This window comes from Mytilus galloprovincialis, chromosome 10, assembly GCF_965363235.1.
Source record: "Mytilus galloprovincialis chromosome 10, xbMytGall1.hap1.1, whole genome shotgun sequence".
Lineage (NCBI taxonomy): Eukaryota > Metazoa > Mollusca > Bivalvia > Mytilida > Mytilidae > Mytilus > Mytilus galloprovincialis.
The window spans coordinates 51,462,724-51,486,908 of record NC_134847.1 but is presented as its reverse complement, the minus strand read 5'-3'; the positions used below and the strand labels follow the sequence as shown (position 1 = coordinate 51,486,908).

Sequence of the window (24,185 nt, the reverse complement as noted above, 5' to 3'; positions counted from 1 at the left end):
CTTATGGCAGTCAGTGGCCCTCCCTCCCCCTTATAAAAAGTTCTGGATCTGCCACTGTATATTGACAAAATAAATGTAGAGAAGCATATATAGACACTGTTCATAATTTCATAATGAAAATGAATATAAAAGCAGATGTAAGTGTTCACCAATCAGACAGCAACCCAATGACACAGACAACCGAAAGACACCAAAAAGTCAAAATACAGTGTAACTGTTCCACAATTAAAAGAGGTCTATGAAATATGTAGCCAAGCTCCAGATTTATGTCTCATGTTATAAACCTGACACGGGTGTGAATTGCCATAGTCAAGGGATATATCTTAAATATACTCAAATAAAGCATATATTTTGGGGTGTCCTGCTAATTATATTCAGAGAATGCAGAGAAATTAAAGAAAAATCTCTGTAAAAGAATGGATGTCCAAAGCGCTTATCTGGATTTAACCCATTACAATGTAGTAATGTCAAATCAAAACTTGATTCAATGCCAATAATGAATGAATATTTTAGGAGCTATATGACCAAAAGAGACATTTAAAGAATAACCAAAAATCATCAAATGCTTGAGATCAAATGTCAACATTGCCTGAGGGAGACAGAATATTAGTTAACCTTGAAAATAAATGAATGTGAAATATTTCAATAAGAGGATTGAGTTATTTGACAAAAGAAGCTTATCATATGATGTTCTATAGATGAATGTGAAGAAGGGTCTTTAATGATAAAAGTTCTGATTATTCCAGTTTGTTTATGATAACTTTATAGTTGTGAAGGATAAAATTTCAGGCAGTAACTGATAACATGATATTGTTAAGTAGCTGAAAAGTATAAAGTTATGTAAGGGGAGATTACCCAGCTCTATTTAGAGTTATCTCAGATAAAGAAACATGGTAACAAATGAAGATAGTTGGTGGTTTGGACAGTTATACAGGAATAAAGATCATTCTGAATCAAATTGTTTTTACAATGATAAATGTCTGTAGACTTTTGAATTTTCAAAAAATATTCCGCTATAGTGTCTATTACTACGATGCTACTAAAAATGTGAGTGCTGCAATTGCTGAACTATCATAATTAGTTATCCAAGGGAATAATGCAGACTATTTTAACCCTATGAGAAAACAAGTTGCTTTCTTTAAAAAAAGAAAAGCAATACATGAACCTAAGACCGCTGACTGCCGGGTCACCAAAAGATTGTTGCTGAATTTGTGTTTGCTTTTGAATTGAAATAATTGACTGTGAAAAGAAGAAGCCAGTTGAAAGTATATATTTAAAGCTTCTATTTGAATAGCTATTTTAAAGCTCGACTATTATATTTATCACTTGGGAATGCACATATTTTTTTTCTTGATTATAACCCTTTGGCAATCCTACTAACCAGATGACTTATACAAATTGCACAAACCTATCGCAATATTTTATGCACTCAGTTTGCTTTATAATCTGGAATTCAGGATGCATTTATTTTATCTATCATATCGGACTCGTATTTGAAGCTGTCTTTACTCATGTTAGATGTTGTATGCGGTGAAACCTGTGGCATGCAATTGATTGGGACCTCTTATGAAGAGACTTATTTTGGTCTCATAAAACATCTCAAACTTTAAGGATTTCCTGATTTTACTTAAATCAATTCAAACATTCTACAGGGAAACTTAGTTTTGCCGAAGAATTTCTTAATTCAGAAGTTTATAAACCTTTGCACACTTTTAAAAAAAATATATAAAAAGGTATGTAGATATAAAAAGATACCAGAATTAAAATGATGTACGCCAGACACGAGTTAAGTCTACAAAAAAAGCATCAGTGACGCTCGAATGAAAAAAGTTAAGGAGTCTATTCCTTGGGTAGACAATCCTTAGCTTTTCGAAAAGGTCAAAGTTTATAATAGGACAGTGACTCAAAAAAGAAACAAAAGAGAAACAACTCGAGGTTAGAATACCGTTAGTAATGATCGTGCTTGAAAGTCATATGTAAAGCTCTTTCTGCTGTGTCCTGAATTTAGATAACAAAAACGAAAATAAGCTTTCACGAGTGAATTTAATAGTATTGCATGCAAGTAGTATTTTAGCGCACGAAATAGTAAATAGAAAGCTCAGGAAAAGAATACACATTTGTGTCATACATATCTTAATCTAATAGTTGAATTCGAATGTCAAACGGCCTACACTAAATGTTTTGACTCAGGATTCATTGACATTTTATCCGGAATTTGTGAGAACGCAAACCGATAGTGTGCTTTTTAAATGTGATCTATAATGTGAATGAATCAAGACGTGTAGGATAGTTGGTCAACACAATGAATACAATTTTCAAAACCGTACCATAGTACAAATATGTAGATGCTATAAGGTTAAACTATTAAAACAAACAAACAAAAATTGAATTAAAATTTTATAATAAACTAACGTTCCGGTCAGTAATTTTTTTTTCAAATTCTTTTGAATATATATAATATCAATAAACACGAACGTCAAGTATTTACGGATGGACATTTTATTTATCGAAAGGAATCTACTTTTAAATTCTATCATTCCACTATGTGAATATATTACTATACAAAATATAAGCAAAGACTTCAAAATCCATACTAAAACAGTATAAAATAATCAACATTATGGTTGTAATTAAATTTTATTGTGATTATTGTAAATTATTTTTGCGGTTGTTGAGAGCTGCAAGGATTTAAAATCATACTTTATGAATTGAAAACACACAAGTATTTTTGTTCACGATCGTTTAAAATTTAAATATTTAATAAATATATTTTACTTTCCGTTTTATGGATATATTATAATACAAAAAAATAAATAATAATTACTCATAAAACCCGGCTAAATACTAAAATGGTATGAAATAATTAACGTAGAAATATAATGATTATTGTTTATAAACATTTTTTGTAGGATGCAAGAATTTATTTGGATTTAATTTTTATGTTTCCTTTACAAATGCATATTTAAAAATACCAAAGCAGAGTATCTTGTCATATAAAATACTTATTTCTTAATTGAAACTCTGAAAATATTCTGATTTCAATCATTGTTAGTTTCTTCAGAAACATAAATAAAGTATTATATATTTTTTATATATTTCTTTGATTCCGATTGAATTAAATTCTTTTGATAAGAATATTATCTTTCTGTTTTCCGATCTAAAATTAACATTTTAAACAGAATGTTCTATCCCGTACGTCTATGATGAAATACACAGTATCCCATGGTTAAATCTTCAAACATAATTTGTTTACATGTTATTGAGTCAACAGACATCATGCAATAACAACCTGTTAAGACCTGTATAAATGACCGAAAACTTTCGAAACGTTCTGAGAATTTTATTCTGACTTCCGGACGAGAGATATCGAGTGGCCCATAGACACATCCAAAACTCGCCAATAAATAAGGGGGTTCATGCAAAAAATAACCCGAAGTATTGTACTTAATATACTAAAATACACTGGTGTTAAAGTAAAGTATTTCCAGAGTGTTATACACTTTAAAAAAAGTTTTATGGCATGTTATTCCATTGGATAGTAAATAGTTCAGCAATTGCAACTCACATTTTTAGGGGCAATAAAGTGAACATTTTTCTCATGTAATTTCTAATAAAAGGCAGGTGACCATAAAATTTTGTTTTGCCGAGTTTCAATAACAAAAAGTTCATTCCTCATAAGTGTTCTAAACCCTTTATAGGTACCATATATTTGCTCAAAATTGATATTTTGATGTGTCTGTATGAAATCAATGGCGATAAATAGATGAATGCTAGGTGATTTGATAGGTCAAAGAACTGATTGCTTCCCCTAAAGTTTTTATGTCAAAGATTGTAACTGTAAGTGACTATTTTGTACTGATCATGACTTTTTGTCTGTTTTAAGAATAAAATGCACACCATAGATTAAGAATGTCTAAGGATTAGTCAATTGTACCTATATATGACCTTACATGCTGACTTTATCAGACCTTATGGAAAATTCTTGTTAAATTCTTATTTATTTGTACCACTGCACTGAGCAACAACCAGTGCAATAGTCGAACTGAATGAACAGTATAATACCTATGGTTTTAATCTAAAGCTATGGAATTCTTAAACTTACTCCGCTTACTGTTAGATTGGCGATTTCTTTTGTATGAAATTCCTTGTTGTCAAATACTAAACAATTTTTACATTTTCACATAAAAATAAATGACCATGTTTACTGTAAATAAATGAAATGTTGTGATATATTGTACTACTTCTAAGGTGATTTACAAAAACACATTAGATGTTTATGTCTTATATGGATCAAAGGGTATAAAAAGAGCTCAGGAGGCTAATAGTGGGGCTTATCTGGGAGAAATATAGTTCTGAATTAAATGCTAGATTTTACATCACAATAAAATTGAATGCAGCTGCTTAAATAGAACTATAGTGTATGAGAAAATTGTTTGTTTTTACATAAATTTCCAGTGACCGATATTTCATACAATGGACCAATAATGAATTCTAAAATTATCTTTAAAATAGTGGTATAGAAACAGACTGGCTCAAAAGTAAGGATGTTTTGTAAAGAGTCAGAAATTTTGCCTAACAACATGTCAACAATGGACCACAATGAACTCATATGAATAGTATATGCTGATCTTTTATATGCAAATACAATGGCGTTCTTCCAACATGTGCCTTGGATTTATAGATCCAAATTAGTCTGAACAGTATGTGACCAAATCTTTTTCAATTAACATTTATGCAGAACTGTAGTGCAAGTATGTCTTTATAGATTATCTACTTCAGGAAATTATTTTTCTTTTGATATGAATTTAAGATATTTTGGGTTCTAACTTGAATTTACTTCCTCCTTCCTTAACTTTTATGATAGATTGTTGTGAGAGATTGTGTGCATGTAAAACCTTCTTTAGTAATTTATTTTTCTCCCAAAATCAGTTTGCAGTTTAAATTTTAGATGTCTTGGGTTCTATAATGTGAATTTTAATCATCCTTGAAGCCTTCTCTTGGAAAAAAGTTGAATAATTTTTGCGGTTGTGGCATTTTTGGTCTTTACAGTATGAATAATATTTCTGCACTGTTGAATTAAAATATTTACTGTGATATGATTCATATAGGCATTTATGGGACTATTATCTATGTAAATTTCACTCAGTTTTTAAAAAAAAACAACACTTATTAACATTTTTATAAACTTTTTTTGCTTAAGGTTACATTCTTATCCTGTTGTATAATATTTTCTTGTTTTTTAAATTTTAATAGGGAACATACTTTTTATTGATACAAGAGTATAATATTTTGAAAAAAGTTACCACGAATATGAAAGCAAAATTAAATTTTTGCTACCATCCAACCAGTAAATTTAGAGAACTTAATTATAGTATTTGAAATAGCCTTCATTTTGAGGAAAGTCTCAGTTGAAAATATTTTTTATAAAATGAGCCTTGATAATCAATAGACTTGAATATAAAAAGAAATAACTTTATAAAAAAATATAATTTTTGCTGAATATTTCACTTTGCCATTGCCAACAATTGAAATTGGACAGTCATAATGTTAAAATAGGGTAAGAATATTTACACCTTTCTATCAGGTACAGTATATGTCAGGTATTTTCACAGAGGTTATCAGCCTCTTAAAGTTCATTTTAAATGTTTTTCAAGTGGACCCCCATATCTTGTATTTTACGGTATTAATCCGTCAGTACTTTTATATTCATACTCTAGTTAAAACCTTGTATCATAGTGATCACTGATAGATTATAGGTACTTTGATCTCCTATGGGTTTTGATATGTATACTAAGTTGTTTTATCTGGCAGTATTTCAAATACTTTTTATGCATTGAAATATGAAGATAGTATGACTTGTGCACCTCCAGTTGTAAAGATTTAGATTTTATGGTACTTCAAATTTCAGTATATTACATCAAAATAATTCAGTTTGATGTATCCATACAGATTTTTGAAAAGTAAATCAATTTTAAAAAAATCTTTATTTTAAAAAAGAATACTCTACCAGATTATATATAGAGACAGGACCATTTAATTTTCATGCTTTTAAGAGTCCTTTACAAATCTTGGTCAATAAAATTTGGGTAGTCTAGAACTTACTTCAGGGCTCTCATTGTGTACCTGAGGAGCAATGAGACATTTCTACTAACTGCATGTCAAGAAACTGATCCAAGATAAAAAAAAAATAACTATTTGATTGAGAAAAAAAGTAAAGTAGTAGCTGGCTGTTTAAACAAACCAAATTGACAAAACTGCTGTACTTCTTTCAATTTATCCAAAAAAAGTTGTAGCTGAAAATTGTAAATTGACTGTATTGTAAGTTTGGCCTGAAAAGTGTAACATTATAAAATATTCAAGACATTAGATATGTATACATTGTGTATTCGTAGATATTCATAAATGTTCTTTGTTCTTTTGATAGTATTATCCCCATTGGCTGTGATCTTATAGATTAAATGCTGGATTAACCATCACTAAGTGTTCCGATGACTTTGTGATAATGAAATAATTTACATAAAAAATTCATTTAATTTAACATGATTTTTATATCCATGTATAATATATATATGGAATCTAGAGATGTATTGTGGATGAATAATAATATTTATTATCAATGAGTTGAATTCCTGTAATGACCTTCTTATGATTTAATTTTGGATGTAACATGTCTTCTGATTGGCTGACAGTATTTTGTCTATCAGCTTAGAGACACAATGTTTTCATGTGACTGTGATGTCAACGCTTTTCATGATTTACATGAAATATGGAATTTAGAATTTAATTATAAGGAATGACTGTAGTATTTTTTCTGTCTATTTGAAATAACATAAAAAATGTGGTGCACACTTTAAAATAAACCACTACCTGGGTTATTCAGTGTGTACCACATATTTGATGTAATTTGTTATAGACAGAAAACATTACAGTCATATCTAAATAACAATAAACTCTTATGTACATCTTTTGCTTTTGGCCTGTCTAATACATACTAAACCTAAGAAATTCTTTTTTAGTTAACTTTATAGTGGAAATAACATTGTTGTAATGTTTGCATTGTCTTACAATTTTCAAAGTATGAGAAGATTTGAGCTTAACTTTGCTATAATTTAAAAAGGTTTTTGTACATGTTTAGTTTTCATTTTTAGGTATGTTTCTCAGATACTATAAGCAATAGGTTAACTGTGTTGGGTGTATGGAATGATGTACTTGTCAGTCTGGCAGGGTTCATCTGACCATAACCTCATGTAACTGGATCATTGACTGTGAAATGTTTATGTGATATTTATAGAACTTTAAACCTTCATTTTAAAGGCTTTCAACATAAATTGAATCATGATCAGTAAAGCTGGCAAGAAGTTTGAGCATGTGCACTCTTGCTACCTTTTACAATAGAGAACTCTAGTATTGACTAAATGAATATCAACATGAAAGCATAATTATTTTAATGTACAAAATTGTTTTTGATTTGAAATAGAACTATATAAGATAAGGCATGATTGCCAATTAGACAACCAGATCTGCTAGAGACCAAATGGTGTAAATGTTATGCATGTTTCTGAGAAATATGCTCTCTATGATATTTGACTAGATAAATAAATAATTCATGTCTTTATCATAATCTTCTATGATAAAGTATGTCAGGAGGAAAAAAACCTTTAACAACTGAATATGACACTTTTCTTGAAATAGAATATAAATTTTCTGAATGGTATTATTAGGGGTATATACATAATTTTAAATGAACACTTTAAATATGAGAACTATTCTTTGAGGTTAATCTCATTATTATTGTTTGTGTTGAATAAGATAAGAAAAAAGTAAACTAAGTATGATCTATGTTGTGCTGTTATACCACCATTCCAGACAAGGGGGAGAGTTGGGCATTTTGTAAAATGACAGTGACAAAAAGTGCATTACAAAATAAAGAGGCATATTTTTTCTTCAATTTATTTATCTAGAAGTTCGTCAATCCCTAAAACCATCTGAAAGAATGACTAGATCTGTTTCAAAGGGATTAGTACCCACTTTCATCCTGATATGAAATGATAATATAAGTATTTACGTATGAAATTTTATTAGCATAAGGTGACTTTCATTATTATGATGCTTAGCTTCCAGGGTATTGTTTACAAGTTATTAATTTATCAAATTGCTGTATCATCCATTGGTTGTCCTGAGGGTTTTCTCTCATGAGGATGAATTCCGAAAAGCTTTGTTTCTTTGAAATGATTTTTGTATTTGTTGATGATAAAGTGTCTTTTGAGAGAGGTGAAAATTCAAATTGTCTAATTCTTATAGCTAGTGTGCAGAACTTGTTGGGTGACTGTCAGTAACATTTATATATGTGTGCATCAACCTATCATATATGTTTATTTTGTTAACATCTGAATGACTTAATGGGGGTTCTGTATTTAAAAATGTAGACATTGTTTTCCTAATAAAAGGGTTTGTTTTTCAGATGCACTAAGGTATCTCAAAACAAGACCACTCAACAGTTGACCAATCTTATATTTCCTATTAAATTTTGATATATCATTCATTTTCTGATAAAAGATTCTTTTTGTGAAGATAATGTTCTTTTTCAGTTATAGCATCCTTCAGAGACAACCAATAATATTTGTTTTTCTGACTTTAGGCTAGGAAAAAAACAGTCTTAATTTATGTTATTTCACTACTCAAGGTTGAGCATTAGAAGAGAAACCGTAAATTATTGAAGAAACAGTTTGAATAAATCTTGAGTACATGTAAAGTAATGCATTACATCAGAGACATAATTGATGTCTCTGATTATACATGAACTGCAAAATGAACTGATGCATCATGGGTAATGAATGTTCAACACCTGTTGACTGCATGTCCCTATGTAACTTTTATCTTTTACTCATGACTTAACGGTTACATTATCAATTAGATATTTTAAAGATATTTTAAAGTCAATGAAATAATTGACCTTTTATGGATTATAATAAAAGCTTACTCAACATTCAATAGAGGTATTTGACTTAAAATGGTCTGCCATTCCATCTAAAGCTTCATTTAGTGTGGCAATATTAAGTGAACTAAACATAGGTCCAGTTTATAACTAACTATGACATTGTGGAACATTAATTGCAACCCTTTAACAGTGAGTTTTTATTCTAATATTGTAACAGTTTTTGGGTTTGGGATTGTAAACTAGTTTTTATGTTGTACATTCTTTCAAAAAAGTTTGAGTACTGACTACTGTAGACGTCTTTTTGCCGTAGCCAAGCTTTTGGTGATATCTGCTATTTGTGGTGCAAAATACGACTCATTTTTCTTAAGAAGTGCTTTAGGCATCACAATATTGTCAGTTACACTTTTTACAGTGGTGAAGAGAGAAGAGCTAATAAACAGGGAATATGATATGTTCAAGTTATTTCAGATTATTGTAGAGACTTTAAATTAGAGTGATAGCTTTCTGAATGGTCAATCTTTCTGCTAAATATATAGTTCATTCTTAAAGTTTAGGTAAATAAATATAGTTATTGTTGTTTTTTTTCTATCCAAAAGAGTAAAGAAATATACAGTTATTTTACAAAAATAGATTTGTTATGACTTCAAAAGGTGGAGTTTTCAATTGTTCACTAAAAATATATGCATCAGAAATAGACCTTGTCTGTCATCAGAAGAAATATATGGCAAAAATTAATTAAATCTGTTCACCTTTGTAAGTCATAAATTTCGGGGAAAAAAATAATACATGGAAAATATGTTAATAATGTAAAAAATTGTATTGATTATTAATGTTACACCTGATTTCGTGATGTAGGTAAATTACTTATCACCAATTAGATATATCAATTAGGTCCCTTTATTTATGGTATATGTTACCTAATATCACTTTCATTTGAATTAGTCAGCTAGCAAAGCCACAGGTCATCTGTAATATACACCTGGGATCTTTATCTCTATATCCTCTCACATTTTTATTGCCAATTTTGAGGTGAGGTCAACTTTATAAAATTTGTGGGTGTGTTATACTGTATTGGAAATGATGTTGAGATAGGTGTATTGTGATAAAATAGAGAGGGATTGTTTTTGTGGTGCAGGTTTAACATGCTTTGAATCACTAGGACACATGTTGGATATGTACTTTTAGCATGGTACATGATAAGTGTGGGCTTTGATATTTTACATGACAGACAGATATGTTGTTAAATTGAATGGAATAGGACATAGAATTACTAGTAAGTTGTATTTATTTTGTTTTCTTTCTTTCTTTCTTTGATTTTTACATCCTTGTGTAGAAGTGTATTTAAATTAATATTTGTTAACTTTGATATTATAATGGTCATGATGGTTTTGACCTTTTCTTCCTAAACCCAGAGACATATAAATACATGTCTCTGCTAAACCTGAACATGCAATACCTGTATACCATTATTGATCATTATTAAAAAAGTTTTTTCTTTAAAATAATGAAATGGAAAAAAATCATTTGCTATTTATATACTGTGGATTCATTTATTTTCGTGGGTACCAATTTTCGTGGATTGGGGAAATCTTACATGTTCGTGGATATTTGATTTCGTGGTTTTGCCGAAGTGTGCATACAAGCCTTAAGAAAATTTGTCATTCGTTGAACATTTAATTTCGTGGTTCAACTGTTCCCACGAAATCCACGAAAATTGGTATCCAACGAATAATAATGAATCCACAGTAAGATACATGTATATGCGACTTCATAAACCAGTGTTTTGACTAAAGGCCTTTATAATTATGCATTAATCTGTGGTTAACCATACATGCCTGCAAAAGCTCTAAATACCTACTATTTGCACCACCTCAAAAATAAAAAAATAAAGTAGATTTTCTTTTCTTGTATCGATAGTATTTGATACCAAACTATACATTCTGTTATCTGCTTCTGTACACCATTCCACAGGACTATCAACATTGTATCCTGTGTTTAATACTTTAATCATTTTACTGTATTATGCCCTTTAAAGGACTTGTTTCCTAAAAGATGTGTTGTAAGTGTGAAGTTTGTACACAGTATAACAAAACTGTCAGATGAAAAAGAATTAACATTTTGAAGTATTAATGAATTTCTCTCCCTCCTCAAGGGCTTCCAATGAGATGAATTGATATATAAAACACATTTCATTTTTTAATAAAATGACATTATAATTATCAATTTTTTTCCAGAATTAAATGACAATTTGAAATATATTAAGCGCCCAGCTGTTACAGAGTCACATGCAGTATACATTGCTGTTTAGTATAGGGATTACATAATTTGTCACAAGTTACAAACTTTTTGATTGTTTATCTGTCAAGAAAATAAACAGATGAATTAGGCATACCATTTACACAGAAACACTGGCTCCATGCTTGTTAAAACCATTAGTCATATACCATGTTAGGTTAAGCAGTACTTTGTCTGTACTTTCTATTGATAATAATATTGATGCAAAAAAGGTAAAATTTGCTTGTACCTCTACCAAAGGTATTGCCTGAACAAGCATAAAGTATTTGCCACTGGATGTTTAGCAAATAACAATCAATCAATTTACCTAAGGGCCAAGCTGCAAATAACTTAATGAGACCTTGCCATATTAGGTTATTCTATGAAATAATTTACTCAGGACCAAAGCCATTTAGGTTTACCCTAAATTGTTAAAATAATATATTCATTGGCCTAGCTCAGTTAAATAGCATACCCTTAAACCAAACTATTATTTGTAGGCAAACCTGATTTGAGTTGTTTATGTAAGTCAAACTATATGGATCACCCATAGCATAACAACTTGAAAGCTAGGAAAATGAAAACAGACTTTTTGAATGAGTTGTCTTTCACTCATAACAGTATGAAACCTATGTCGGGAATTTTGTTCTTAAATGATTTTCAAATATCTTTAAATTTATAAACAAATGGATTTCAGCAAATTTTATGCCACCTTTTGTGCTTGGCTGGATATTTTGAGTTTTATTTAAGTATTTTGGTAGCTTATTATATGTAACCATAGAAGTAAGTGTATATGGTTATAAGCATATCCATTTTGATTTATTTTTTGATGCATGTCTCTAATCTTAATTCATTTCATTGAACATGTTGAATAAAAGGGGATGTGGGATAAACATCCATGAGACCACATCCCAACAATACAAATAACCAACAAACAGTATGATATGACAAACACATGTTCCTATGACTTAATAGCACACATACAATCATATTCAAAGACTGTATCTCAGTTATTACCTAAAAAAGAAGTGCATAAACATTTTTGCCATTGGACATAATGCAAAAGCAATCAGTCACAGTTCATTCTTTGATCTTTTGAGATCTTTTCAAATGACGCCCAGCAATGTTAGATCTGCAAATTTTCTGTGACATATTTTTATCCTTTCTCCTGCAGGAATTAAATATACCCATGTTTCTGTGACATAGTGGCAGCTTAATATGCCCTGTGACCAGTGCCATTGAAAAAAGGCTAACTAGGCGATATAAATATGAAATTGACCTATAAACAAGAATGTGCTATACACTTAGCAAATAATTTGACCTATCTTTAATGCCTTCTTTCATGATATAAACTCTCCATAAAGACATTTGCCCAGTAAGTATCAGATTTATAATGCATATAATAGGCTTTTTACATTTTATATTGAGAAAATCAATGCTTCTTTTACTTTCTACTTACAATACAAGGTGACTCTGATGAAAGGCAAAGTTTCTGATTTATTGATAAATTTAAGTTTTATATCCGATTGAGATGTTGCTAATTAGGAAGTCTTGTCGCTCAGGAGAAATGTATTGACTAACATGGAATTCTTGTATTACCGAAAGAATGGATAAATGAATGTCAATGAAACTGAAATAGACCAAATAAGGGTAATGAAAACAAATTTGATGTCCTATTAATTATGAAAAGAAACTATACAATTCTGACCATGAAAGAACGTTTATTTTCATAAGGTTCTATTTTTGTATAATTTCATCCCTTCGCTTCAATGGTAGGGGGCATAATGATTTCTGAACTTTCAAATTGAGTTTTGAACCACCAAACATTATAAGTTTTAGCGTGAGTTTGGGATGCAGGTGTCCAGATAATCACATATATGTATGAAATTCAGTGATAAAGATATCTGTAGTTATATGTCAAAGTGTTAATTTTCAGTGCTCCTGAGTAAAAGAATTTCACATCTCATTCCAATATATATTATTAGAAAAATGATTCCTTATTACTCAGTTCCAATAATCATGTATTACAATTGGGTGGGGATTTATGACTCAGAAGTAAAGGAACTGCTTTTTTATGCTTATGTAGTATTTTGAGGTTATCACGGAAGAATTTGTGTCAACTTATCAAGCCTATTACACCCAATTTTATTATCTGAAACCATTTTGTCCAAAATAATATGTTTATCAGACGCTTAAATTGAAATTGACAACCTAATCTTGAAAATTGAATAAAATCAATTTGTTTTATCAAAATTTATGACTTGATAATTCAGTTCCTTGGCATAAGTATACTTGGTAATCCTTCAACTTTCACATTCACAAATATTGCTTTAAAGTTTACAACTTTTAGGTCCTTATTGAAAAAGTTTCATAAATCTTTCTGGAAAATTGTATTGGTAAACTGAATTTAAATTTATTTACTCTTAAATTTTTCTATGGTACAGAATTTCATTTTTGACGAAGTGTATGCTTTTTTTTTTCTATTATCAATGGAATTATAAATCTTTTTTTTGTGGTACTTAAGTACACTACAGTAGAATGTCCAAAACTATAAAAAGAAATAAAAAGCATTTGATGAAATAACTTGTGAATTCATTAATGTTCCATTTTACCAATTTTTTGTGGATAAAATAATTTGTTCATGTGGTTTTGTCAAATTCTGCATTCAATAATTCAAGCCTATGAGAAATATTTGTTTCCTTGAAACGTTTTAAATTCTTATTCATGGATTCCTACGAAATCCACGAAAAATTGCATCCCACGAATTATAATAAATAAGAGTAATTTTTGCTCTTATTTATTGGAAATATAACCAGCAATTGTGACTTTCAACATCAAAAACACACAGTAGATTTAATCATTGTTTAATTGAAATTAAATCAAAAATAGAATCTAAAACAATCTGTTGCAATAAAGATGTGCAACCAGCATTGAAAACCTGTGATGTTTGTAATTACCATGATTATTCAGGAGTTGTAAGTTAATTATGTTGCCCACATGTCTAAACACGTAGGGTGAGATACGTATGTCTGTTTTGGACATGTTGATGCATATATGTCCTTGTGATACATATTGCAGTGCATATTTATAGATATATATGTTCATTATTGTATGAAGGGCATGTCACACTTTCAGGAAGAATACAATTAGATTCTGAACTAATTACAACCTAAACCATAGTTGTATTAACCAACTTTTACCTTACATTTGCATTGGTATTATTATGGTCTCCAACCGAAAGAAGGGAAATCAAGAATCTGCCTAAATATTGTTAAATGACCTTTTATGAGCTGTTAAGTCCTATATGAAAAGATAAACGGGTGTTATGGGGCAAATATTTTACCCTGTATCGTATGGAAAAACATCCGAACATCTGACAAATCCTAAAACCTCACCGAAGTACATTCTTAAAGGCATCCAAATTTAAGTTCACTGAGTTAAAAATGAGCAATTTTGTTGTCAAGACATACTCCATGTTAAAGGCCATACTTTGACCTATAATGATTTACTTTGACCTATAATGGTTTACTTTTACAAATTGTTACTTGGTTGGATCCTTTCTGTAACTCAATGAAAACAGAAGAATATTCGAAAAACTAAATTTCTGGTTAATTATATCATATAGGAAATTATATATTTACCTAATGGATTCATTCAAAAATAACAAAAAAGAAAACGCCAGTTAAAACAGTAAAAAAAAACGGTATATTTTAACAACAATGAATTTGAGTGAACTATTATATTACAGTAAATATGACAATGTTTCAAAAACAAAGCTTTAGTTATCAAACAGGACAGGACATATATGTGTTAGGGTCATATTGTACACAATAATCACATTTATGGCAGATTTTCTTCCTTGAGGCTTTGTTGATTATTGTCACCATTTTATTGTTTAGTTTGGCAGAGAAAACACTTACAATAGGTAAGATTGTTTGTGTTAGAAATTATCACAAAATTGATGTTATGACACGTAAATGGCTAGACCTGCAATTTATGAGGAATAATTGCTGATAGAATAGTAATGATCCTTGAATAATCTGGCCATCTGCTCTGATTCTCTGATGATGCTCACTTGCTGAGCCAAACTTCTGGAAAACAATTGATCAGGTTTAGATTAAAGGAAATACTAAACCTGCATGTCTAACATGTATATGAAATTGTCTTTGGTGACCAGTTTTAAATGAAAAGATCAGATAAAGGATGATTTGGTGGTAATAAGGAGATGACCTAGAGGAATTTAAGCATGTCTTATTGCTAACAATATGTTCTCATCTTCATATGTCTTATTTTCTGAAAACATTTAAACTTACATATGATAATTTTTCTCTATTCATGGTCATACCTTGCAATATCAATCATTAAGTATTTGCTTCTAAATGTTTTATTTGAATAAATATACCTCAGTTATATCAATGAATGATTTGGAAGATTTTGGTCTTGTTTAAAAAAAAAAAAACGGTTTTAGTGTTAAGCATGCAGAAGTAAATATTACATGCATTTCAGAAACATATTACTAGTACTGTGGATTCATTATTTTTCGTTGGATGCCAATTTTCGTGGTTTTCGGCGGTAAAGGCGAACCACGAATACATATGTTCAACGAATAACATATTTTCAAAAGGCTTTATATGGCAAAACCACGAAATCAAATATCCACGAATATGCAGGTTTTCAGCAATCCACGAAAATTAATACCCACGAAAATAAATGAATCCACAGTAATGTGATGTGAATATAAACCTTGCTTTGTAAAAGACTGACATGCTAAGTTATTTTTTAACATGATCGTTCATTCGGTAACAGTGGGGGTCCAATTTCTCTAGGAGTTTGCATAAGAGCTTATTGGAACTTCTGTTGTACTTAGTGTTTGTAAGTTTTTCCAAGGAGGTGCGTGAAGTTTTTAGATATGTCAATTTATCCATGGTATCTTTTAAGAATGCACATATGAAATTGATAAAATTCATTCTGATTGTTATTTAATGTGAATAATCCTGGATACTTAGATATGAAATTAGTCAAGTTTTTAGAGATAATCTTAAGAGGTCTATAGCCTTCTGTCATGGTAATGTCACCTGGATTATAAGGAAATTTAAGGAATGTTAATTTGCTATGTGCAGTAGGATCTTATAAAAGTAAATATCTATTTGAAATATTAGAAATTAAGTCTGCATGGAGTTGACTTTGATATCTATTTATAAACATTTCCTGGTATTTTGGAAAGTTACTCATACCTTTGTCAAAATCTGTTTTAGTACAGGTATTGGTATCAATTGATCTGTCAATTGTTTTTAAACCTAAAACTTTTTGAAAATGTCTTTTTAATTTGTCAGTGCTTTTTAACCTAAGTATTTTGGAGAGATCTTTGAGGTTTAAGTCTCAAACTCATATTTAGTGACCATGACAAACAACCAACCAGATTTTCTACTGTTAGATTAAATTAGCTTATGAAAATTATAAACACCAAAGCTTATATATACTTATATTTGTAAATGTAGGTGAAAATTATTACTCAGACAGTTGTTTTTAGTTTATCAAGTTAAAAGATTTAAAATAAACAAAATCTGTCTGTTTATTGCGAAGTAATAAAGGTTTCTATCCTGGATTTTTTTATATTAACATGCCTGAAGCCATCAATAAATATCATCTGCTTACCCATTATTTTAGATTGGTGATTGGATATTTTATAAGTAGAACACACTTTTCTATGGAAATTTCAATTTTACTTCAGAACTGATTTACTAATGAGTTTAGTTTTATGACAAAGCAAATTTTTTTTGAAATTTCAATGAAACTAATGTATACAGCATACTATAAGTACAAGGAAGTAACAATGCAAAAATATAAAGGATCAAGACTTTTATTGCTGTTCAGTTCTTGTCTTTCAGATGTACTCATTAAAAGCCATTATCTTTTACATATATGATTTATATTTATCCACTACAAATTGAGTCTAAAAAGGGGGGGGAGTTCTCAAACAATATAGCTCCATTATAATCTTTAGTACTGTGGATTCATTTATTTTTGTGGGTAGCGATTTTCGTGGATTGTTGAAAAATCATTTTTTCATGGATATTTGATTTCATGGTTTTGCCAATGTCAACATATAAGCTGATAGAAATCTTCTGCTTCATTGAGTATTGAAATTTGTGGTTCACCTAAACCCATGAAAACAACGAAAATGTGTACCCCATGAATATTAATGAATCCACAGTATGTGTGCAATCTTTCTGTGAAGATTGAGGGATTTAAAGACTGTAGGAGTCTTACCGGGACACAAAATGATATACTTTGCACCAATCTCCTCCATGATTACTAATCAAACATCCTAACAGCCCTAAACTATAGGATTGTTTAACACTTTGTGCAACTAGATAATGAGAACAAAATATCATAGAATGCTTGTTACATACATATACATACAGAGATAGGTGGTGTTACCTTTGACAACATTTTATAAATATTGACGAATTTGTATTAGGTCAGTGTCTCGTCAAGTATTTGTCCTTGGGGTCAACTCTATTGGGATATTAACAGTAACTTGACAAATTGCAATTAGATAAGTATATTACTCATGGCAATTTAGCATTTTCAGTGATAAAAGTTTTTAAAAAAAAAGTAGATTCGTCAAGTCCTTGGAGTATTTTACTGTTAAATACAGACAAGTTTTATTTCATTTTGATGCCCCCACTGCAGCAGAGGGGGGCATTCAGATCTGTTGTTTGAAGTTCTAGTTTCAACTTAATTAAGGCAAAGTACAAAATTATCTTTACCATAAATGGAACAAAGCCAAAATGAATATTTGAAAGTGTAAATAAAATGCATTTGTTCTTAAGTCTTAACTTCAGTGGACTTTCTATTGCTTCATTAGACTCAGTATTTGATAGTTCCATTATAAACTTCCAAACTAAATGATAATTTCACAGAATTTGATATTGACTTATATGTACTCTGATATGGCACTGTAGTTGTCCTGTCACTAATTGATTATAGAAGTAATTCTTACACTTTTGTTGCTGGTCATTAATTAAGGAAATGTGTCATATTTATTATCTGTAGATGTATACCGATAATTATAGTTGTATTCAGTAAGTGTCCCATAAATCATGTTGATAGTATTTTAGTTGATAATATCAGACTTTTCTAGGATAAAGTACATGCATAAAATTACCCTAAAATTCCATTCTGTAAAACCTTAATAACATGTTTTCCCTTCTGATTGTTCTCTCAGAGTAGTCCAGCTTTCTCCACTAATAACAACTGATCAACATGATAGATTAGATAAGACTGAATAATTGAACACCCTTCGATTTAGCTGTGCTTTGAAGGCCTGTTTTGAGGTTATGAGACATTTCAACCATTTCCATGGTGGAATTTCCCCTAAAAGTTAGAATATTGGGGGTTCTGTAGGATAACCTGTTGGTGTTCTGGTCTTTTAGGGATTGCTGTTTCATTGATGTTTAGCTTTTTTCAATTCATATGGTTATTGTTTCCTGGTACCTCTTGTTTGTTAAGTAGGATTCCTGAATTTATATATGAATTCATTTATAAGAATTTTTGGATGCAATGAAGTTTTTTTTCTTACATCCACCTGAAATAGTTTTGGGAAACAGCCCAAATATATGAAATATTTTACACATGTATAAACTAATGGAACCACCCTTTTTTGATGATCAATGCATTTGAATGGGGACATTTAATTTGAATACCCTCCCTTTATCCAGGGTTGGGACACCCCTCCCCCTTTTTAAATATGACTGGATCCGCCCCTTGTAAATTCAGAAATTAGAGGTTTTTATAAGCATGAATAATGGAACTGGTTGATGATCACATTCTGATATTGGATATATATATCGGTATACAGATTTTCCTTTAATAGCAATAAGCATTCTCATATTTTTTTCCATTCTTAAAAAATCCTAATATTTCAGAATTTACTGTAACAATGAACTTTCTTGTTTTTATCTGCATTTAAAAAAAAGTTTTATATCAAATTAAAATGTCTCAGGTACTTGTTCCATATGTGTCTACTCAATCTTAATGTACTAATGGAGTATATAAATATTATACATATTTTAATATTTAATGATAGGCATTAAGTAGTGTTTATTAGGACTTTACTGCCTTGTTTATGGCTGAAATTAATGATATATTATGTACAATATTACCGTTATTATGTACAATATTACTGTATATTACATGATATATAGGAGTAATAAAGCTCTTGTTTCGTCTGTATTAGGAATCAGTTATTGTTTTTCATGAAAATGTGCTTACACTGATAAATATCAAACATTATGGATACAATATTAATTTTAAGAAATAAGGTATATATTTTCAGAATCACGATCTGAGTCCATCAAAAATAATAAGTTCAATAAAAACAGATCAAGCTGCCTAAAAAGAGATATATAAAATTGATGAAAAAAAGAAAGCAATAATACAACAAATCACACACATAAGACTACACATTCATATTTATGTACCCTACAAACAACGACTTGTCTTGATTTTACTGCTATGTTTGATACTTTTCATATAAAATCTTTCAGTACCTGTTAAGATGAACAATTGCAAAATAACTGATGTTTTGTCAAATGTACATCAAACCCATATACTTCATATTCCACTTAAATCAATAATAAGACGAAAATGTTTTTTGCATTACATCAGATATTTAAATATATCTTTATCAGAAACACTTTTCGTGAATTGAATCTATTACAACCCTAATTGTTAGAGACATATTTTAAGTACAATCTATTTTGTTTTCAACAAGTTATGTCACAAGATGTTTCCTGTCTCAAACCAGACAAACAGAAAAAATGTCATCTTGTACCAAAATTCTTTTTGAATTCTTTTAACTACTATACAATTTAAATGTTTTGTTTATAACGAAATTTTTTAATTAATTTGTATTTCCAAATTTATATTTTCAGTCACGCCATAATGAAGTGTTGTTTGAAATCGTAAATTGTGACAGAAATAGAATGGGATGACAGTAACAATGAGTAAATTTCACACATCACCCACGAGACATTACAACGGACCCCAGGACTATCAAAATGGGGGACTAGATGAGGGAGATGTTAGTTTTATATCTGGTAGTCCAGCACATGGATACAATGATGAGAACCAGACAGGGACTGTTTTTATCAGGATATCTATTCCAGAACTTAAAATTCAGGTAGTAGTACTTTTTAAGTAGCGTGGTGGTGGCAAAATGTATTCGATTTATTATAACTGTGTTGTGTATTTCTGGGTTCCTGTCAAACAAAAAATAAAGAACCCAAAAAGAGAATCATATTTTTTATTGATTCTCAATACGTTTATCTTACAATCACAATTTTAAAACCCAACAAACCAACAATATTTTTACAATACCCACTAAGAAAAATAATTCTACAGTCTTGAGATTCTGGATTGATACAAGAAACATTTTTTTAAGATTAACCCTTGTCCGTCTGTACATCTGTATGTCTAGAAATTAGTTCTCTAACTTAAGTTTGCATTAACAAAATTTCGTGAAACTAATACATAATGCAAGTTACCGCAAACCACAGATCAATTTCGATTTGTTTGTTGTCACTTTTACATTTCTCTAGTTATGTCCCTTTATAACGTTATGTACACGCGGGGGCACTATTTGTGTCCCATGAACTCATTCTCGATTTTTATTTGGAAAGAAACTGGGTGGGGACTTAAGTATGGTCTTGATAGTGGACCAAGTAACCTTAAAGTTTATGTCTTTTTATTGTATGCCATATTTTATATAAGATAACTTATCTTTATGTAATATTATCAAAGTTTGACCGAAAACACCCATTGTACAATTAAAATTAAATCTTAAGAAGTTGGCTGGACACTAAATCCTTAACTATCAGAAGTATCATGGTAATGCTAAGACATTAAAACCTGGTTTAAAACACACAATCATAAAATCACCTTTTTATATTGGAACATGCTACATTCACAAAGGGTCATTATCAGTCCTAAAAAATCTTTAGAAAAAGTACAGTATATAGCTGCCATAATCAATTGGTAAAATATTATCTGTCAAATACATAATTGACATCATAATTGTGCACTATAATGATATAAATCCTAGTTTTGACAAATTTTAACTAAATTCAGATAGTTTTTGCATCGAGGACATAGGCCAAATGCATGAACCAACATATTATTTTTTTTGCTAATATATTTTTTTCACCTATTTACATATTTTCATCATAAATTTATTTGTCATTTTCCCGATGTTTTTCAGCAGGAAATAGACCTAAAAGGAAATAGGGAAAAGTTCCAAAAAGTCATGAAGCTATTTAAAAGATGATTAATTTTGTCTTAATCAAACCGAATCATAAAAATAGTCTTGAAGACCTATTGGTGACCTTCTGCTGTAGTTCTATGGTCGGGTTGTTGTCTCTTTGACACATTCCCCATTTCCATTCTCAATTGTATTCTATTAACCCTTTCCTCCATTGACATTTTTTTTTGCATACTTGATTCGCATAGGATTTTTCAATAAAAGGCTAAAAATATGCTTTAAAGTAAAAACAACTATTTCATCAAATAAATTCAAGTCAGATATTCTTATAAATATCCTTTTCATTTTGGATACAAATTTTATTAAGTTTGAAGCTGACACTTTGTAGTCAAAGCTTTCCGACTGAGGCACTACACAGGCGTCAAAAGGCGTCATTATGGAGTAAAGGGGGTGGCGTCAAAAGGTGTCACTATGAAGGAAAGGGTTAAAATCTTAATTTGCATATTATTAATTTTTAATATATGGTTATTTTATACAATATAACTTTGTCCAATTTAGGCCTTCCTTGTCCTTTTCTGTTGCATTTCAACTTTTCTCTGAATTTATCTTGATCAAGTCACAGATGTGAAGAAATATAATCAATAGTGTCCTTAAAAGGAGTGAAAATCATCTAAAAATAAATTACTGGTTTCTATTGTGTCATACAGATTAATGAAAAATCAACAATCAAAGTACACTTTCAAACATTGTAAAAATAAATGTGTAACTTTCAAAATGTCACCGAAAAAAGTTTGTCTGACTGCATGACCATATTACCACAGCTGTCATTCATTCTATATATTGACATTTTGTATCTGGTATTAACTGTCTGGTGCATGGTGGTATTGTTATTGGGCAGTTTAAAAGTAAGATTGGAGGAGACTGTTCTGAAGCCGACCTTGCAAGGGCTGTATAGCCAGTCAAGGTCGTTAAAAACTTCCATCATCATCTGTTTTGAAATAAAATAAAAATATTTTATTTATATTTTTTCAGAAATGTTTACAGTTTGAGCTGGATGAAACAGTATGGCATGCTAAACAAAGGTTGCTGACCAACTTTCCAGAGGTACAGGAAGTAAAATGCACTTGCATGAATCATACATGCACTTGTTTATGTGTTTATATTGATTGTATTGTAGTCACCATGTTAAACATGATGTATTGTAATGTTATCTTACGCCCAATAATTCAATCACTCAAGAATAGAATTGTATTTCAAAATTCTAATAACCATTTGCCGTTCACTGCAGAAATATACATGACTTAAAACTTAATTTCTCTCAAGTAATTAATCCCTGTAATATCCAGTGTTTGAGATACAGTGATGGTGTTAGTCCTGGTCTTGAAGACATAAAACATTTGAGTCAGTTTTTTGTACTCATACTCCAAAACCAACCAATCAAAATGTTGGATTTCTTGTTTTGAGCATGCTTTTTGTGCTCCGAGCACTGATCAAAGTTTTATGACTTCAACTCCTAGAATGCAGGCCTTTTTTGTAACTTTGCTTTCATTTGGACTTTCCATATGAAAAAAACAGCTAGACAAAGCTTGAATTCTGGACTTTGCTTTGTGCAGTCAAAGCATAATCAGCTCATCTGTAATGAATCTTATGAACTCAGACAATTGAAATGCGTTGACATGTACAATGAATACCGTAACTTGCAAGCAAATTTTCTGCATATTATAAATAAATTTAATGATTAAGAAGTAAAAGGCCAACTGACAAAGTCATTGCAAAAAAACTACAGCCTGCACAATAGAAACCCCACAAAAAACTAAGGGTGATCTCAAATTTAAGTTTATTTGATTATTTTTACAGCTAATTTCATAATTCTTGTAGAGTAAAACTTTGGTTGGCTTGCTTGCTTTGTTTGTATAAATGTTTATTCAAGCTTTGTTATTAAGATTGACATCTTCAAACAATATATATATAGGCATGGTTAAACCTGTATACATTATATTTAAATTTTATTGGACGTTATCCCAATATAATTGTACAATATACAAACAAAGCAAGCAAGCTAACCAAAGTTTTGCTCTACATGCATTAGGAAATTAGCTGTAATTGCTTTGCTCAATTTGCTTATATGAGCAAATGTGCTTATATCTTCTTTTTTTGTATAAATATTTAGTAATTTCAGAATCATTAAACTGTTATATAACTTTCCAATGTAAAAGAAAATGTAAATTATTAACATTTCATGCAGGTCATCCTATCTTTATAAATTTAATGCTAAATATAGAAAAATAAATAATGTGTTATGACAAATTCAGTGATGCAATATGTTGTCTACCAAGTTTTAATGCATTAGTTATTATTTAAACATTATTTTTTTTTGGTAAAAAGTGGCTGAAATTAAGATTGCCTGTAAACACGTTATAAAGTAATATTTCTAATTCACAGTTATAATATTTACTTTTGTTATTTACAATTTGTCATGTTTGATGTTGTTTTTTCATCATCTTTGAAGTATTCTAGTACTGGATATCAATTGAAATAGAATTAATTTCTGGGTAATTTTTTGTATAACAAATATACATATGACATGCAATTATTTCAATTACAGTTCTGTTTTAGGTATAGGATTCAATATGCACTTTAGATTTTGGTTACTCTATTCGGAAATTATTGCAATGTTTTTATTATTGTGAAAATTGCAACCAATGAGTT

The 24,185-nt window shown here is 29.9% G+C and overlaps 1 protein-coding gene across 8 annotated transcripts in view; it reads left to right on the top strand.

Moving 5' to 3' along the window:
• The window catches only part of LOC143047778 (uncharacterized), a 101,714-nt gene that overhangs the window by 16,005 nt on the left and 61,524 nt on the right, over positions 1–24,185 (top strand). For 7 of the 8 annotated variants that reach the window (XM_076221027.1, XM_076221029.1, XM_076221031.1 and 4 more), the window contains 2 exons: positions 20,152–20,399; positions 22,509–22,580. In XM_076221027.1, coding sequence (XP_076077142.1) covers positions 20,208–20,399; positions 22,509–22,580 — 264 coding nt within the window. In that variant the 5' untranslated portion in view covers positions 20,152–20,207. Of the gene's footprint in view, positions 1–10,050; positions 10,212–20,151; positions 20,400–22,508; positions 22,581–24,185 lie in introns of those variants that run through there. The other variant, XM_076221030.1, reaches the window with a different exon arrangement.